Source organism: Haemorhous mexicanus, chromosome 10 (genome assembly GCF_027477595.1).
Source record: "Haemorhous mexicanus isolate bHaeMex1 chromosome 10, bHaeMex1.pri, whole genome shotgun sequence".
NCBI classification, from domain to species: Eukaryota; Metazoa; Chordata; class Aves; order Passeriformes; family Fringillidae; genus Haemorhous; species Haemorhous mexicanus.
The window spans coordinates 10,377,808-10,398,218 of NC_082350.1; the positions used below are offsets into that span (position 1 = coordinate 10,377,808).

The following is a 20,411-nucleotide window of genomic DNA, read 5'->3' on the forward strand; positions in this document are numbered from 1 at the left end:
TGTACTTTACTAAATCAAATGCTGGCAAAAATTAAATAACTCAGAATTCTGAATTCCTTATAGAAATTTCCTCTAATGAAAAGAAAAATTATAATTGCTAAAATTGCTTCAGTCTTCATTGTGTTATATTCCTAAGGTTTCTAAGTATGCATACTGAACTTAGAAGTACAATTCATGGCTTGGTCTTGCAAAAAGACAGAAGAGTCAGTTCTCATTAATTTTTCCACAGCTGTAAATGTTCCATCTGAGTTAGGATCTTCCAATCTTGTCACGTCCTGCCTTTCTTGATGGATGCTAAGACAGTAAGCAGCTTGTAACAAAATAACAAAACAGTAGCTGTTGAGGGTTATTTGCAGAGATCCACCAATCGTCCTTAACTTGGCCAGAAATCCTGGAAAATGTGGTGGCAAGCAGAGGTACCAGCTTAACCTTGGTTAAGCCTGGGGCAAAGGTTAAGGCTGATGGTCTTGGAGGACTTTTCCAACCTGAATGATTCTGTGATTGTGTGTAAACCATTCCTCTCCTTCCATGGACTGTTCTGACTGATTGGAAGGTTGTACTGTGAATTGATCTGAAAACCAGCATAACCTAGAGTGCACATAGCCTATAAACCCACACAGGAAGAAATGCAGAGAAGGAGGCTGTGCAGGAAAACCTTAAGCCAGTATTCACTTGTCATATGATGTGTCATAAATTCAAGTTTGCACCATGTACACCATGTACTTCTGAGCTAGTGAAATATGGAAACTCCTTTTGAAATCAACGGGAGTCACATGTGTGAAAGCAGAACCAGGCATCAGTATTTCTCTTGCAAAAATGTTCCTGTTCAGTGGGTGTCCTGCAGTGGTAGGTCATTCTAACACCTCCTGTCTCAGTGCAAAGCAGACTTGGGATGCTTTCTCCTCCACTCCAGTAAAATCTGTTTATGACTTTGAATTGTTGACACCTGCCTAATGAAAAAGTTGTCTTTGGAGAGCAGCTGATCTCATGTTTGTGTAGGTACTATATTATAGCTACTGACAGCTCCCTGTATGATAAACTGCACTGGTTTATACCTCATAAAAGAGGGTGTTCTGATTTCCAGGCTACTGTATCACTACAGAAGGGAAGTGAATTCCACACTGTGTTTCTGGTTGTGTTTGAGCCACTCTGTTATGTCACCCATCATAGTGTGGTCCCAGCACTTTGGGGCATGCTCAGGGTGCTCAGCAGGACACCCCCTCTGGGTTTCCACAGGCAGAGTTGTCTGCCTCACCTCTGCAGCTGAGTGAGGACATGCCTGTCTGTAAGAATGGAGAAGTTTGGTAGCAATGGGTTAGGCTGGCCTACAACTCATCCCTCCTGACTGACTGGCTCCTCTTCTCCAGCCTCGGTGTTATTCTTATTTATCTCTGTGCACATCAGGAATAACAGCTCTGCAATCAGAAGGTAAAGGTGAGAATCAAGTTAGCAAGATACTGAGGATACTGGTTGGTGCAGCAGTTTGCTTAATTTGCCTTTAGTATTTTCATGGCCTGTAGTCATTAATCCTGTTTTATGAAAGTCTCAGCTCCATGTTTTAGTAGGGTTTCATTAATTGATTACAGTAGTAAAACTACAGTAGCACCGGATTTGTGTGCTGGATGGAAGCAAGTTTGTATCTAAAAGGCAAGATGATTCCTGTAATTGGGAACAATTATGAGGGATGTGATGTGACATTTATAAATAATTTCAGTGAAATGCTAGGAAGATTTTGGCAGGTAATACCAAACATTATTAAAGATGCTTCTTATTCATAAGGGAGCAGAAATCCCCTGTAAATCCCATGCTAGACAAGTTCTACTCAGTGAGGTTTGTATTCTCACAGGTGTAAGCAAGTTTGGAACCTGGAGAAATTCCTGCTGTGAATATTGCAAGTCTGGAAAATTTCAGCACATCTGTGCTGCTATCTCACACCTATCTCCAGAATATGTTTGCTATATTCTGAAATTCTGCTTGACTGAAATTGAATGCAAAATTTTCAAAGGACTTTTCACTGATAAATTTAAACTGAATCTTGCCCTGCAGATCTGTACCAAGAGCAGTCTTGTTGGCCTCTCAAGGAGCACTCTCTTTGCTCCTTAGGAAGTAGAAATCTGTTCCTTATTGGCCACAAATAGTAAGAACAAGAGAGATATGAAATTGAAATTGTGTTCATTTATTTAAGAAAAATACATTCATATTATAAATAGACACCAGTGGTGAAAAGACTCTGGAGTACAGCTGTGTTGAGTAAATGAACAGACTGCCCATCTAATCCGATTGTAATTTGTCTGGTATTTACAGTATGACTTAATCCCGTGGGATTACTGCCCTGAGCAAGAATCAGGTTTGTGTTCAGATATTGCAGAGGTAGAAGACACTCTAAGATTTATAGAAAACACATTTACATGTCATGATTTACATGGTGATAGACAGGGGAGGCTGGACTACTCATCTAATGTGTTAAGAAAACCTTGATCCTTATTGTCCTGTTTTCTAAAAACCTTTTTGCATGCTTTTAACATTTTAAATATGTATAACAGACAATTATGAAAGTGAGAAGAAAATAACAAAAAAAAAAAAAAAAGTAAATTGCAAGGCCAAATCAGAAATTTTAAAAAAATTGGTTGGACATTAGGCCAAAAAAAAAAAAAAAAGGCGAAAAGATGGAGACAGCCCTACAGAAAACTGAAGAAAGGTGTAGAACACGAAGAATGTGAAAGAGTGGAAAAGATATATATTACTAATTGCCACTGACTGTTCCTTAATCCTGTCTGTGTTTGTGTGGTATAACATGGCAGTGTGCCTTAACCCTTGGCAGACCCCTGTGAAACACAATGTCAATCCTCAAAGGTTAAAGGGAAACTATTTAAAGGGTACCAGCACTTGGGTTGCTGCACTGTGCCCTTTTCTGAAGCAGCTGGAAGGTGTTGAAGTATAGCCACTTGATCCAGCTGTGTGGAACCACACAGTCCCTTTGTTGTCACTGTGCACCCCAAATGTTTGTGTTACCTGTGTCCTCCAGTAAAGAGGGATGTATGGAGGGAGAGGAAAGGAATGGTCTGGAGCTTTTCTGGAACTGTATTTGCTGCTTCTGTGATTTCTGCACCATAGAAACACTCTGTACTCCATGTGAAACTAGCACTGGAGTCCTGTGCCTGAAGGCATCCCCATCCTACAGAGCAGGGCAGAGGCTGCTGTGCATCTGCACTGCACTGGCTTTCAGGCTGTGCATGGCTCCAAGGCTTTCTTTGTGAGATGGTCCTGTAAATCCTCGTCAGGACTAGCCTTTCTTTCTCTATATTGATTGTTCCCATTTGTTAAGGCTTCTGTTTCCTCACAGTTTCTTGGGAGCTTCGTGCCAGTTTGGAGTGGTTATCGCAAACATTCACCCTAATGAACTGCACAGGAGAGCAGTGACCTCAGCTGTGTGCTCTGACTCTGGATGAGCACAAGGTGTGAGATCAGAGCAAGTGATGTAGCTCAGGTTTTTGTTTTCCTAAGCTGCTCTGCAGGGCTTCAGAGCTGCTTTGGCGTTTGCCTACGTGGAGTTTCACTTTTCAGCTTCTAGTCACTAAAGGGAGGAAATTTGTGAATGTGCTACTTCGAAAAATCAGTTATAGTGATTGAAAATTGGGGTAATTATTAACATTTCCTGTTCCTGGCTGGTACTGAATTAAGAATCTAAACATATCAAATAGTATGAGGAGAGGAGGTAAGGAGGGATTCTGAAGTAGCTCAGTTGTTAAAAAAGAGTTTAGGCTGACTTCAGGCAGCTGAGACTTAGAGTAGAATTACTTTTTTTTTCCAGGAAGCTAGAAATCCCAGAGAAGTATTGGATGCCCCATCCCTGGAAGTGTCCAAGGCCAGATTGTATGGGGCCCTGAGCAATGTGATCTAGCGAATGGCATCCCTGCCTGTAACAGGGAGGTTGAAAGTAGATTATTTTTAAGGTCCCTTAAATCCAGGTCATTTTGTGTTTCAGTCAGCTTTGGGTTCCTTGTTAGGTAGAACAATGTGATGGAGAACAGAGTTTGGGAGATGCATCAAGTGAAAGTTCACCCCTCATGAATTGAACCTCTATCTTCATGCATTAAGTCTGGAACAAGGGGCACAGGGCAGGATTTCAGTCGATGTATTTTTAACAGAGTTAGGATGAGAAACACTGGCCAAAGCAGGGTGGGATTGGGATGGCATTGTGTGCATGCCTTCTCATTTGTATACCTGCTCAGCCTCTGTTCTCCTGAAGAGGAAAAGCTTGCCTGCAAGATGAGGCTGGCCATCAAAACCGTTACAAATACTTCGTTACATCCATTGCTCAACTACTGCACAGCTGCACCACTACAATACTTTTAGCATGAGACTGTTTGAATGCCTACCTCATCTCTAACCTCTAGGTTCATATTTTTCCATTCTTTTGTCCAAAGTGATGTCAGCCTAATTCTCTGTTCCTTTTTCTGCAATGTAGCAATTGATTCAATGCAGTATGAATGCTGTATTCAGTCTAATGAGACAGCTACAGCTTTCCAGTTATTCCTGAACCTTTGAGCCAGAAGTGTACTGATTTCTCCATCACTGAAGTAGCATCCATTTCCATAATAGTAAGATTTTGTAATCTGATGAGCCATGATACTTGTGGGATTAAATGAGGTGATCAAAACAGTCACTTCTCATTTGACAGTCCTGAAAGCAGGTCTGAAAGCAAACACTTCATGGGAGCAGGGGAAAGTGCCAGAGGAAAAGGCAAAGAGAACACCAGCTCTGAAGAGAATGACACTTGTCCACCCTTGGAAGGATATGATCTTACCTTAGTTAATTCCATTTAGTCAAACCCCTAGAGGCCTACCTTGCTACATCTATTCCAACCTACCAAGATATCAGCAAGCCAAGGAGTTGCAGCACCAGAAACACTTTCTGCAGGTGCTCCTTGTGAGTGCATATTTGGGGCAAGAACTGTGGACACCTGCACCCACAAAGGTCATGATCTACCAGGGTCACCTGGGGAGCTCTGTCCTCCCCTAAGGGACAGGTCTGTTGGGGGCTGTGCCATGTAGTGGGACAGCACTGAAAATGCCTGAAGTGTACACATGGGGATGACCAGCTATGGTCAGCATCCTTCAGGAGCCAGATTTCTGGGGTAAAACAAGATTCACTTTGCAGTTCAGTGGTCTTGAGTGCTGCTTCAGCCATGCCTGCTGTTGTCCTTCCACAGTAGTCCTGAGATCCCTAGCAAAAGAAGGTGTGCACTGGACTAAGTATTTTGGGCTTGATCAGCTAATCCAGCCAGATGGAGACTCTTGTTGAAGCTAACATGTGTTCCTCAGTTAGCAACCACAGACAATAATTGGAAAAAAAATCATAATGTGTCAGCAAGGTCTTTCAGCTAAGCCCACAAAAGGCAGGAAAACATCATTTCACCTGGGCTTGTTTAGTCTAAAGGGGAAGCAGTGAGCTGCAAAGCAAAGGTGCAAAGGGGAAATGTGTGGAAGAACCCACTGCAGCCCTGTGGCACCTTGCACATCCCAGCATGATAATTCCATGCCACAGCTCCACCATCACTGCCCCATTTTGCATTGCAGGACAGTGATTCCATACTTTCTCAGCACCAAGGGTAAATGTCAGGCTTAAGAAATTGCTTCCAATGGATAAATCAATGGACACCTGTTTCTTGATTGAAATACATGCTGTCTATTTACTGTCTTGCTGCTCTCACACAAAAGTGAGTATGGCCATTTTAAGGGCATTTAGTCATCCAAGTTATTGATGGTGGGATGTTCCTGCATGCTTAGGATGAAGGAATGTCTTTGTTAGATGCAGTTATTAAAATAAAAAACAAGCATTTTGAGACAATATGCAATACTTTTGCTAATTGGTACCATGGCATTGTCTCATCTTCTAATTCAGCAATTTAGGCTCATCAGGAAATCAGGCCCTCCCGGGATTCTGAGGATATGCAGAAGCATTCAAGAAGACATAATTTCATAAATAATTGCTCAGGTTTTTCTGGAAACAGCTGCTGTCTCTGATTGATGTATACAGATTTATTTATTCCTTCTGTTTATATTACTTGATAAAATTTATTTTTCTGAAGGAGAAATAAACTTGTAAGGGGTGAAAAAGAGATATTCTCTCTCTTATATTTCAAGTAAAAGATGGTTCCAGGTGAAGAAATGAAAAAGGCTTTCTCTTTATGTTTAACATACAGTAAGAGGTGAGATGTCTAAAAGTTGTCAAAAATAGAGGGTGAAAAATGCCTTAAATTCACTTACTGGCACCCAGTTCACTATATTGTAAATAAGCAGAGGAACATGTGCTGCACTTAAGGATGTGGATAATGATAATAGGTTCTCAGTTTTAAGTGCCATTGATTTTCCCCACTCCCCTGAACAGAGCTTTCTAAGCCAGAGAAATATCTTGACCTTTAGACCAAATCCTCAGCACTTATAAATCATTGCTTTTTATTTGAAATCGGGAGAGGTACTCCAGTTTATACCATCTGTGTCTCTGGCTTCAAGAAAATAAATGTGTCCTTTGTGACTAGAACAGCTTGTATTCAAAATGGTGCAGTGATACAGCAGGATGCTGAATTGGAGAGTTTATTGCCTTTCTGTTTCAAGCAGGACCACACAATTTATGACCAACTTATGGGTGCTCAATCTTAATGGCAAGAAATGCTTAATCTGGTGGTGCTTTCCATAAGCATATATTGGCTTCAACAAAACTGCTAAATACATTTTCTTTAAATTTCCCACTGTGGTTTTTTCAGGGGATGTGGTGTCAATGTAGGGTATCAAGTCCTATTGTGAAAGAACTAAGGAAAAAAAAAAAAAAAAGGAAGGGTAGAATGGAAGTGCTTTGATTTAATAGAATGGTGCAGGGTTATTTATGTTTCCTCCACTCAGGAAGTTGGCGCAGACACATCGGATGAAGCCGGCTGGGCTGGCAGGGCCAGTGGCCCAAGAGCACGAGCTGCCAGCTATTTCAGAACTTCTCTTTACAACAAAGTATTTGGCCTGGAAATTAATCTTTTTCTGAATTAAGAGTCAGATTTTGTTTGCATTAGGATTCAAGTGCATTTTTGGTTGCTAAGTCCTAAAAGTAAAACTAGAGATTATCAGTAGGAAGGTCTGTGTTTAGTGTAAAGCTCTTTGAACCCCATTTGACATTTTCCACAGGCAAGTGTATAGAGATAGTATCTAAGTCTCTTAAACCAAATAACAGGGAAGGAGATCCCAGGGTTGTTTAGGAAAAGTAATCAAAACCACCCAGACCACACCACCACCACCACCACCGAGCCAAGGGCTGTGAACTTTAGGATTGTGAAATACTGCACAAGGTTCAAACAGAGCACGTCATAACAGCTTCCTCAAAATTATTCACAAGAGAATAAAACAGTTTTGCAAACAAAACTTGCAATTTTTTCTTCATTAACTGGAATATCTACATCATAGCTAGAGGAGCTGCTTGAGGTCACTGTTAAATTAAATACTTATGCCCACCAGCATATTATCTGAAAACTGATACAATGGTTTCTTGAGCTGCTGTTATTGCATCTTTACAAGGGAAAAGGTTTAATTAAATGCCTTATCTGTTCTTACAGAGACACAGCTGTAGAACATTTGTGATTTAAGAGAAGATGGTGGGAACTTTGTGGGGTGTAAAGGGAGGAATATGGTTTGTTCCCTCACTTCCAAAATCTGATATCTCGGACTGCTATTTCTCCTCTTTATATCTCTTAAAATGGTTTTACCTTACTGATTTGTGTAACAAACACTGGCAATATCTTGGGCTGAGTGGTTTATTTATCCATTTTAAAAGGACACACTATTTTGACATGACTGATTTGGTTCCTGCCTGAAAAAGTTCATTTTTTAAACCCCATCCTTAAAGACCCAATCCAAAGGTCCCTGAAGATTTACTTCAGAGGATCCCATTATAAATTATGACTCTCTTTATCCTAGGCGGCTGTTCCTTGCAAAACCACTCTGTACTTTGGCTTCTAGAATGTTGCAGTGTATAATAGAAACACTGAGTAGTGAATGAACAATGCTATGCTGCACATTTTTGTCAGTGTATTATCTAATCTACCCATAGAATCACTGAGGTTGGGAAAAACCTTCAAGATGGGGTCTAACCTGTGGCCAAACAACTTGCTAAACAAACCATAGACTGTTATTTCCTGAACCCTCCCAGGGATGGTAACTCCATCACTTCTCTGGGAAGTCTGTTCCAATGCTTGACAACTCTCTCAGTGAAGAAGTTCTTCCTGATGTCCAACCTGAAGTTCCCCTGGTCTAGTTTGAGGCCATTTCCTCATTTAATCTCATTAGTTGCCTGGGAGAAGAAATAATATTCTGATAACCAGTCTTGGGCTCTTAATGGAGGAGAGGTAGACGTGCTTCCCCTGAAATTTTCTCTCAACCTTCCAAGACTCTATCAGTAATAAGAAAAATCTAAGCATTAGAAATGGTTTTATTTAGGTTATATGTGTAAATGATTCAACTATCAATCGATGAAATTGCTGGGGTGTACAAACATGCTAGGTATAGATAAGGTGAAAAGTACAGGAACACTGGGGAAATAATTGTGAGGATAATCGTGCATATTAAAGAATCAGGTTCCTTTACATTCAATTTGATGTGAAGGTTCATGTTCCTTTCACTCCTTTGAATAGAATTATCCACTCCTAATAATTATTTTATTGTTAAAACAGTAACATGCAATTAGCACTTTATCTGGCATTGAAGAATGAGTAAGGAGAACCATTGTTCTTCTAACTACTCATCTGAAAGAGAGAAGCTGTGTGTTTAATTTTACTGAAGATGGCAATTACTTTATTTTTGTGTGTGAATTTGAATTCATGACTCAAAAAGTACCTTCTTCCAGGAAATCTGTAGCTAGTTTACTGCTCCAGCAATGTTTGTGTGATTTGTATGTGGTTTGCATGTGCTGTAACAGAGACACAGCCTTGTGCCAGTCACAGTGGCTGCTCTGCACACTTGTGAAGGCAATAATTGTAAGGCCTTGCAAGCACAGACATCAGCCAGAGCTGTTACAAGACCATCTGCAATTCTACTGATTTCCTCAATATTGGAAGTCTGGGCTGGCATGGCTTCACAGTTGCTTTTCTAGCAAGAATAAAACCATTTCACAAAATGAAACCTCTAATTAGAAAGTGGGGAGGGCCTCAAATAATTAATTCTATTAAAATGCATATAAAGCCAGAATGACACAAAGGTTTCATCCTGAAACAGGGAGGAATCTTAAGCATTCACTTGCAGAGCAAAAATTTCTTGGGATCCCGACCTAGAGCCAGGCACAGAAGTTGCACAGCAGCATTAGGTCCTTGTGCCTTGCTCTGTAAGAGAGAACAAAATTTAGATGAGGTCAGTGTCCAGGAAATGTCAAGATCTTCTCTTAGAGGTAACATACTGGATGAAAGAAGAGCTGTGCAACTGGCATGTGTGTTCTAATAATGAAAGGCAAATTTTTAAATTCCTTTATGAAGCCAATAAAGAGAAATGCATTCATAAAAATGTTTTTCATACAGCTAATTAAACCCTAGACAAAATAGCCAGGAAAGAGTTCATTTTCACTTCAACTTTGAAATGGATATTTTCATGTGCACATACAAAAAGGGGAGTTTCTCTCCCCAGTTTCCACAGTCCATTTCTTTTACTATATCTTCATTTTCTGACTAACATTTACTACTGAATCTGGATAAAAACATACTCTTTAGAGGAAATTAAAGTGTTCAGAAAATGGAAAAACCTTACATTCAAACTCCTGAAAGAGTTCAAAGGCTGTTTTTCAGCAGAAAATGTAACAAAAGAATGTTGACAAGTTTAATATAGTCAGGACTTCTATGAAAGATTGATGTTTTTGAAGTGAAGCTTTGAAACATAAGGTCACGAACTTTCTACAAAACATTTTTCTTTAAATGTCTCTATACTTCAGCTCTTTTGGCTCACTCTTGCCTTATGATTTCTTGCCATACTGTGCTAGGATGTGTGCAGGACCCATCAAACCATTGCATCCTCATTCAGAGATCAAGGGTCTATTTTAAGAACCTGAATAACAGAATGAGTGAGAGGGGAAATGAATGGGGCTGAGAAGGAAAGCCTTTTAGTGAGAGTAGGTACCATCCTTTCAAATCAAGTGCCAGGTAACTGTTGGGCCACCTTTACAGAGACTGATTTTCACAGTTTCATTACAGGTTTCATTAACAGAGGTTTCTTTGATCATTATAGAGTTTAGGTTGGGCATGGCAGTCTGTGCTTATGTGCAATGTGTGTTGCTAATCAGCCCAAGGCTAATGGCAGTGAAACCAAAATTTCACAAGCCTGCCTCACTTAGACTTTTCAGGCTCCTTCCTTCTCCTACTTAAATCCTATCTGCTGCAAACAGTAATGGACCTTGTTCATACCCACCTATGGGTATGAAATATTTGTGCACACATTTAGTTTTTTAATTGAAAGCACAGCCTGCTCCATGAACACCAAGGAAAAGTTCAGCCATGTCTTCCCTAAATGTTAGATGGTTTGTGAGAATTTCAGGCTCTCTATTGATTTTGCATGGAACTAGGTCAGAGCTGCTTTTAATTGAACAAGCTGGCTGCTGCAGCTCTCACTTAACTGTGAAAAAGGGGTATTAAAAATTGATATGCAAAGCAAACTTCTGCTTAATTAGCAAGTGGATGAAGTCAGAATAGACAAATGGCTATAGTTAATAAAGATGAGGTTATGGTTTCATTGACAGTATAATAAGCCCTTTTTTTTATGGCTGAAACACTGAGCATTATCCATGTTTCTTGTATGTGGTATTAATAGCTGGTTATTTTTCTTTGGGAGAGGTTGGGATAAATTTACACCTGTGCAGATCAGACAAAGCACCACATGTCAGGAAATCCATTAAAAGGCGGCTTTAATTTTTAAATGTGTAGTAAAGGTAAATAAAAACCCCTGGGGTGCAGACAGAAGAAACCCTGGGGTTCTCTGGAAGGCTCAGTATTGCTCTACATGCAGTGCCTGGGTCAGGGGTCAGTCAGGGACAGGCTGCCCTGGCGCCAGCAGTGGCAGGAGGGACACTGTGCCCGGGCCACGTCTCAGGTAGCACTGACCCTCACACACGTGCTGGCTGCAGTCTCATCCTGCATCTGCCCCCCTCCAGGTGTGCCCTTGGGGTGCTCTGTGCTGCTGCTCCCTCAGCCAGGGCCCTGCCTGCCCCTTGGCCAGGTGAGGTGAGCACTGATCTGTCGAGGCTGGAGGAGATTAGGAGTTCTGCCTCACATCTAAACCCCATCCTGAATGAGTTCGTTTGCACCTGTATGTGACTGCTGAATTTTAGACCATTTGCTTTCCCCAGTATGTGAGTTCTGCCTAGGGTGATATATTATTTATTTAGGTTTATAACAAACACAAAAGGAAAAAAGGAATCAATTAATAATGTATGGATTAGTTTATACATTTCAGCTCACAGCTGTGAGAGATGGCAGAGAGCAATCCTCATTTTAAGTTCCTTAAGACAATTGCTTTTCTTTCTTCCCCCAAACCCCAAGAAATAATAAAGGTTCTGCCATTTATCACTTAGTATTACACTAAGAAGCCACATGGACCTGAAATTAATTTGTGTTTAAGAACAGAGTGGCAGACTGGCCACAGAGTTATACTTATTTGAATGATAACTCTTTGGGTAAGATGTTTTCTGTAGCTGTAATTTCAGTTTTCTTAGTTCCAAGTTACAACTGATTCTGTTTCTCACTTCCCTTAGCATTTCCAGGTTTTCTAGTACCACAGCTCACATGCCAGCCTTGCCTACTGCATAGCTATTAGGGACTTTTCCTAAGGGAAAGATATTTTACAATTATCTGTATAATATATAGTCTATAGGAGATTTTAACCATCTTATACTTTAAATGGAAAGTCTGAGATTCAGGTGAAATAGATAAAAAAATGCATATTTTTACATATTGAAATACCATGACAGCTGAAAGTGCTTGAAACATTTGAGTGCCTTTATGGCAGTTTAACCAACTCTGTCCATAAATATTTAAAGCAGTGAATTATTTATTGAAATTTACATTTTTATGTACCATTTTGGGGGAAGAATTATTGAACAATAAAGTTGCTTTCCATAGTAATTTCAGCCATTTACAAAGTAGCACTCGACTGCAAAAAGATTTTCTGGTGGCCACCATATGACTCAGTGAGTTCCCAGCATAATACTGAGCTTTGGCATTTCCCACCTCCAAATTAAGGTTTTTAACAGCACAAGATAACCTGGATCCAACCTATGTTTCTGCTCTTCCCAAATAAAAAAAATTAAAAAGAGCTGTGCAGCAGCTGCTGTTACCTTTTGGCTGTGTCTCTGTACACATAGATAAATCTGACTGGTAAGAGTTCCTGTTTTCAGGATGGGATCAATAGGGATAAAGTGGCCATTTAAGACCTGCTGTAGCTTTTATAAAGGGTTACTCAGTGTAAAATATCCTGGTTTGCTTTTCAGGGGATGATAAGATCCCCACCCCACAGGTAGCTACAGGTGTGTTCTGCCCTCTGCCAGTGCCTTGTGCCAGGCTGCAGGAGCCAAAACGTGGAGCAGGGAATGTACTCCTATGAGACACAACCACTCGTGCCACTTAGCTTGCTCCATGGAGCTACATATGCAGCAAGGAGTAGTTGACAAGATAAAAACCTCCAAGTGGCTGGCACAGTCAACAAATGGGCCAGGGATGGGCTGACACTTGGCAGGGGAGCATTCTGCATTTCTGGAGCTGTCCTGGGCACATTGGAACTGAAGTGTTCTTTCAGTCTACCAAGAAGTAGCAGAGTGATTTTTTAATTTATTTTGATTGAGTTTGAGTATGATTCCCATTGACATTTATTAAAGCTGAAATTGTTCTAAATTTCTCCCCAAAATATTTGAGTAAAAGTGAGGCAATAATTTCCTTTTTCATTTTTTTTTCTGTATTTGCAAGTGACCTGGAAAGTAATATTACAGAAAACTACGGAAAACACTGACATGTTGTTTTCTGTCTGTGTATCATTGTTACTGATAATGATCACCAAATAATAATGACTCAGGCCCTGTGATGGGCTACATGACATTATAATCTGTTTCAATCTGCTTTTCATTTTTAGGATATATTGCTTTTCAGATAAACTGTGAACTGAAAATCCCCAAGAAAGGATAGCGGAATGTAAATTTACAAAGTCTAGACAGCCAGCTGAAAACTGATTTTCTACACCTTATAAAAAATTAGACTATAAACCAAATCTTTATTTAGTCTGAACAGTTCCACAGTTTCCAGCTGGTTGCAAAAGCTGTGCTTTGATTCAGCTGACAGTAAAAACTAAGAATGCACAAATCTTTTTTATCAGGCAACAAGTACAAATGTTTCTCTGTTAAGTAAACTGAAGTAGATAAATCCTTAGCTCCACACTCAGCCAGAGTGTTTCCAGTGTGACAAGGGCTGACTGTGTGTGTGTGAAATTTCAGGGGGAGGTGTTCAAGTAGTGTCAATGAGGCACACACAGAGAAGGGTTTCACTAAGGTAGTCACAGCATTTCCAGGAGCAGCTGGATGACATAGTAAATTAACTCTATTGAATGATGCATTAATTTGGTAGGGCACTTGGAGGGCCCAATTCTTGCTTTCTAAAAACCCACTCTAGTCTTCTGGCTTTCTCTTCATTTTGCTGTGAAGAATAAACTGTAATCTAGACACCATCCTGTACTAGTGGGAAAGACAATTGTGTGCATTTCCAAAGAATTTTGAAACTTTGTTTTTATCTTTCCTTTTCCAAGATAAGTAGTATCTTAAAGAAGTGAATGTTATTGGTGTGAAGAAAAAAAAGTCACATATGATTGCATGCATCTGTTATGTGAGAAAACACATCAGTATTTTTGATAGCTCGATGCTGTCAACTGAAACAGTTCTAATCCTGGTAATAATTTGGGCTCTCCCTCTCTTTGCACAGCTCTTTGTATTAGCAGGTCTCTCTGTGCAGTCTCAGACAGATCTGTGTCACCAACATCTCCCAGCAAAGGTCCCTGAAAGGCAGATGTCATGTTCTATTGATACAGACTGTTACTCAACCTTGAACCCCACTGGGGTTACCAACTGGGAAAAACAAACACTTTGGATTTTCACTGCAGGGTCTTTTTGCATAGACTAAAGTAGGTAGGTGACTTAAAAGTTCATGGAAGAGGTTTGAGTTTTGAAAGTCTTTGTCACATAAATTTTACAGAATACAAAAATTTTATGGTTCACCCCAGCCTGGGGTGGTTTAATCATTTTCTCATGCAGTGTTACTACTTGAAGGCTTGGTAAGATAGCCTCAGCATTTAATTGTACAATTAACCAATTGTAGTTAACAAAATACACTAATGATTACATCTTGCACCGCATATCCAGCTAGATATTTTTACCTGTCCCCTGTATGATGATTCATTGAGGAAGCCCCAGGCTGACTGGGGTTGTTGCTCATTAAGGTCCTCTGCAGACTGGAACGTCAAAGAACCCAAAACAAGGTGAGATTTTGTCACTGTTGTGCTTGGGTGGGCTCTCTGCCCATCACAGCTGTCTAGCAGTGCATCTTCTCCTGTTTGCTGTACCACAGGTAACAGTCTGTGGGGTACTGAGCCACAGGCAAATCAAAGTGATTTGAATGTGGTCCTTTTCTGGGACTGTATAATCTGAGTGGTTGAACAGTCCCAGTTCCTGGCCATGGAGATGACTGGGAGAGGAAGTGGCAGCTCAGACTGTAAATCCTGCCCTGCCATTCAGCACAGGTCTCTCAGGGAACTGCTGACATCTCCTCTCTATGGCTCCTGGCGTTTTCTCTTTGCTTGGCTCTCTCAAATCTTCCAAAGTCCCTTGAAGCCACTAAAAGTTTGTGACATAGAGCTCAAGGGAAGATTGTTATCTCTATCAAATGTGGATTTCAAGACTTTAGATACATACAGAAATTAAGGTACATCAGGGGGTGGATTAATAAATCTGTGTGACTAGAACTGAGTGTATCATATAGGGATCTCTTTTGGTTTGAGATATAAAATTCCAAATTGATCTTTTTTTCAAAAGGAGGTAAATAGCAGCTTTGAATAACTGAGTAGCACAGTAATTAGCTCTTACAACTAAAGAGCAATCTAATGTTTCTTCTGTATCTAGTTTTCCATGTGAATTTTTCATAGCTACAGATGGGAAAGAGCAGGAAATAATTCTTTCTCCATGCATTGCTCAACTTGCAAGAAAAGAAATTGGGGTCTTGAGAAAAGAACAGAAAATCACCAGCCATGAAGAAAGCAGACATCACTGCTTCACTTGAAAAAATCATTCAACTGCGTTTTGAATTGCTCCTCTTTTCATTGACTTGTGGTGTTTCAAACAGAAAGTAATTTTCTGACTCCAAGGCTTTTCCAACCAACTGCAATTTCATTCCCTAGGTTATGGTGCTGGGCACACCCAAAATGGATTTGTGCTGTTTTGTTTTGTGGATTGTGTGCTTTTATTAGAGCTTATGAGAAGTACAGATATGTTGCTTGCACATTATTGCCTTAGGAGAGAGCTTCCTTAGAAAGTGCCTGAAGAAGAACTTGTTCCTAATGAAATGACAGCTGAAAAGATTTCAAATATTTCTATAAATTTTTAATAAACCACAATTTGGTAGGGAACCATTTTCCAAATTATTTTCCTGGCATATGAAAGTTGTAACAGAAATGTTACATTTTATCCATCTGCTTCATGGTGTGTGCTTTTAATAATTAAAAAGTGTACTGGAACCTGGTTTTGGCCTAGATGGTAAAACCATGCTATCAACTGCCCTAAAAGGATTTATGATTGATAGGTATGAAGTATTTTGCAAACTATTATTGCATGATGTGGATGATTAGCAGTTACTCTAAAATGAAATGTGCACTCGTGTATTTTGTAGAACCACTAGATGAGCTGAAGATCAGAAGCCACAGCACTGAACCACTACCAAAGCTGGAAAACAAAGAGAGAGGACATCATGGGACAGCTTCCTCCAGGGAGCCAGGGAAAGCTCAGGAATGGGATGGAACACCAGGCCCCCCCATGGTGTCCAGCAGGCTGGGGAGATCCTCTGTCAGCCCGACCATGCTGGCTGGAGGCAACAGCTCAGGTACGTCACATTCAGCACAGGAAGACCTCATGAATCTCCTTGTGAGATGAAGAGTCTCTAAAGATACACTGGTGTAGGAGTATCCTGATTCTTTAGATTTCTAAATATCTTCTAGATTTAGCCCTGCCCATTGAGTGCTGCACTAATAAGGCTTGTGCTGTGCTTGTGCTCTGTGCTGGAACAGCTGGGATGGTGGCACGGAATAGAAGCAGGTAAACATGTTAGCCCTCTAAAAGAAGTAAAGGATCCCATCTGAGATTGAAAAGGCAAAGACAATCCTAAGATGGCACCTCAGGAAGTTCATAAGCTCAGGTATCACATAAAGTAACAAAAATACACCTTGCAGAAGCAAGGCTGTCTTACTGAGGGGCACAGCAACAAGACACAGGAAGACTTTGCTTTCTGCTTGTACAGAAATTTCTAGAAAAGTGACAATGGTTTTCAGAAGTCTCAGATAAACCCCTATTCATTTTATTATTCAAAAATGTTTACATATTAAATAGTAAATTGCCATAAACCATGGCATTATAATGCAGTCTTGTTTATAAATTGACTAAGACAAATGGAACTGATAAATGAATAGACATCTATAAGGAGATATCTATGGCCCTTGCACGAGTACTGTATTGGTACTTTTGAGATTTGACAGCTCTCATAAAAGAGTAACTTCATTGCTTATTAGGTGGACTGTAAGAAATATCCCCTTCAAGGACAGTTGGCATGTCTAGTATTGAAGCCTCATGGTCAGTGTTCAGTAAGGATAAGAGCAGGAATGAGCTGCTCAGACAAGAAATCATTCCTGCCTGAGAGATCTGCTGGGCAGTGAGTGGCAGCTAGGAGTGTTTACACTGCTGAGTGAGCAGAGATGCTTACAGCTCACCCAGAACATCGCTTCCCTGGGTGATAATGGGACTCACATTGTCCCTGAATTGCTGAAAATGACACCTGAAACTCAGTGTATAAGTTGAAGAGTCTTTGCTGATGTGACATGTCATTTGCAGCAATCATGTAGTCCAGCTTTGCTTGCTACAGACCCCCCAAACAGTCCTTCCTAGTGCAGTGAAAGTGACTTTTCTGCAAAATTTATGACTCTAGCACAGGTCTTTTTTGTGCTACTGCCATTTCCTTACTTGTCTCTTCTTACAAAGCTTCCTGGAAGGTGTGAATTTTCCAGAGAAGCTCGTAGCTTTTGGTAAAAATTCTGTCCCCAGTGTCTTAGACCATCATCTGTGCTAATGCAGGTTAAAGGATGGGTTTAAAGCTACCAGATCAAAGTACTGGGGCATCCAATAATTAAGACCAAAATCTCTTCAGTTCTGCTAGATGACATTATGGAACAGAGTAGTAAAGAAGTTAAAATTGAAGAGTAAGCTCTAAGCAAACTATACCACTGCTGTCCAACATTTCTGCAGCAGTTTTATTTTAAAGAGTTGGTTAATTTCCAAAAGCAGACAAAACATGTTGGCCTCAGTCTCCATTTGGCATCAGCAAACTGTAATAGTTGTTGAATCATGCCTTGATTTAGTTAATAGTGACTTTGTCTACATTGCTAGGACTGTCAAAGAAAAATTTTATTTTCTTGGCTGAATTTTGACTCCTTTCTATGATTAAACTCTGAGAGCTGATTGTGGCTTTTCTTTCCCTGCAGATTTATGATATTTCACTTGATGAATATTGCCTCTCATCTACCCTGAATATATTTTCCTGTGTTTCTTGCTGTTGCCTGAGCAACATGTTTTACCTTTACTTGGTGGGGCACTGCATTGAGAATGCTGTACACAGTTCTCCTCAATGAACTTGCACATGAACTGAACAGCTCATTCTCTGCAATTAAATTAAAACTGTCACAGAATGCAAGAAGAGAGATTTAATACTTTCATATGAATACAAATGCTTTCTGGAGTCAAGGAGATAAAGTAATTCTGCACTAGTAATTAGAACTTAGATTCACCTCAAATAAAATCTAGCCAGTCCCCAGTACAGTCATCACTGCTGTTGCTCTCTTTGCAGCATCATAGATAACAGAAAAAAAAGACTACATTTTTTGTGTGTGTGCAGCCATGTCCTTGAAACACTGCAGTTTGGTCCTAGTTCACACTGGTACAGGCATTTATTATGGCAATATTGAAATAATTTTTTTTTAAATGGGGTTGAATTGCTCTGCTGCAAAAGAGAAAGGATCTGAATGGACTTCCCACAGGCACTCATCAGGCAGCTCTGCCCCAGCTGGGAACTGGGGTGGCCTGGCCAAATACCTGAGTGAAAACACTGGTTTTTGGTGGGGTCTCCACAACTCTGAAACTGCTGGTAAGACCAGAGGCAGAATGAGCCATCTCCAAGCAGAATCTTGAGCTTTCTGTCCATTTTGTTCAAAGAGCCTGGGCTGTCAGCTGCACACAGTTATCACTGTCTCTAGTGCCTGATTGTTCTGTGACAGAATTTTTCAAGGGCACTTTCTGTTTCTTGGCATCCTATAATTTCTTATGGAAAGCAGTGTGATTTGGGGGCATGCTGACTTTTAGGAAAGTCAGTGCAATTATAATGAACAGCCAAACACAATCTGTAATACAGAATCTGTATAACTTCACTCCAGGAGACTTGAAGAGCATTTTCTGGAATGTTGCTGCTTTTTTCCTAACTGCAACGAAGAAGCATTTTGCATTGCCACCTGCTGCTGGAGACAGGCACTGCCCTGCCTTTAAAATCTCAGAAACTCTGTTGCATCCTGGTTTTGAATTGCCACCAGCTTGTCACTCAGCCAGCCATAAATATTCCATCTGAAAAAGATTGTTGGTAATCAGGAAGGGAGGAAATTCCGACCCTTCATTGGAATTACTGGCCATCATTGTTGATTTCCAAAAACAATGAATATTTTAAGTTCATCTATTTGGGAATGGGGCAAAGCCTGGAAAGGCTAAGGCACAAGATGCTTCCATTGGTGTAAGAAGGGAATAGCAGCAAGAAGTCAGTTCACGCCAGCCAGGTCTGTGCCACAAACCCCTACATTTTCTCCTCACAGTCAGTATCACTGCGTTCCTAAACCCACAAGGATTCTCCACATGAGGAAAACTTGATGCTGGGGTTTTGGTTTACTGCCCAGGAGGCCGAGGCCTTGCACTGGTCATTCAAGTTCTCTGCTCACAGGCTCCCCTAAGCAGTGCCTGTTACCTGTATTGAAATGAGCAATACTGGGAGCTGCACACTGAGGGCATCCCACCAATGCCCATGGTCCTGCTGTGAGACCTCCAGGATGTGGGATCACACCAATTCTGACTGGAGTAAAAACATTGCCTAGGTGTAAGAAAAACACGCACAAAAAACCTGAACAAAGATACAAAACACTTACTTGTATTTCAGAGAAGCCAGGAAATAGCAAACAAACACAGCCAAATCCTACAACAAAAGCTTTACAAAGAAAATAAACACCCATATTTCAGGATTCAAAGTATATTCCACTAACAGCTTTTCCCTTTGGGCAAAATATCCCCTAAGCCCAAACAGGGGGTTTCTTTTCAGACATGGTTTTGCTCATTACCTGACTTGGGTTTGAGACTTTGCTGAACTTTTGATCTATGGATGTCTGGTAACATTGAGTTCCACAGGTTCAGTGCTTCCCTTGTGAAAACTGTTCAGTTTGATGTGCTGCTGTGATAATTTAGCACTAACTGGCTTCTGCCAATAGCAAATTGCTAAATGCTTTTTTTAGATAGCAAAATACCATATAGTTTATTGCACCATAATGTTTCATAACTTCAAGTTGTATTTCAGCTTACTAATCTCTTTTTAAGCCAGTAGGAAGACACTTGGTGTGATGTGTTTTTCCAGCATACGTGCTTTCTTTTTCTTCTTCTTCTTCTTCTTCTTCTTCTTCTTCTTCTTCTTTTTTTTTTTTTTAATGTGATTGCTCCCAGCCTGTCACATCGCCTTGTTTAATTCAAAACGCATTTCTTGGCAGCTGTAGCAAATAAGCAATATTTCTCTTTTCATGTGCAAAGAAGAGACTGTGACAGGATAAGAAGCTACTCCAATGTAAGTGACAGCCAGAGCATTTTTTTGAATTAAGATTAGGATAGGCAGAATGAAGGTTTCCTTGGATGGATAAAGAACTCTTCCCATTAAGATCCAAAAATAAAAATCATGAAGGGTTGTTGTATTTCTGGAGAATATAGAAAGCCATTGCACGTTGGTATAAAACTGATTGAAAATATTTCCATAAAATCTTGTGGCATTTCAGCACTGTGCATTATTGAGGAAAATCCTACAACAT

At 40.3% G+C, this 20,411-nt stretch overlaps 1 protein-coding gene across 3 annotated transcripts in view; it reads left to right on the forward strand.

Annotated features, from left to right (window-relative positions):
- NYAP2 (neuronal tyrosine-phosphorylated phosphoinositide-3-kinase adaptor 2) overlaps positions 1–20,411 on the forward strand; it is a 127,043-nt gene that overhangs the window by 75,023 nt on the left and 31,609 nt on the right. For all 3 annotated transcript variants that reach the window (XM_059855292.1, XM_059855290.1, XM_059855291.1), the window contains exon 4: positions 15,935–16,144. In XM_059855292.1, coding sequence (XP_059711275.1) covers positions 15,935–16,144 — 210 coding nt within the window. The remainder of the gene's footprint in view (positions 1–15,934; positions 16,145–20,411) is intronic.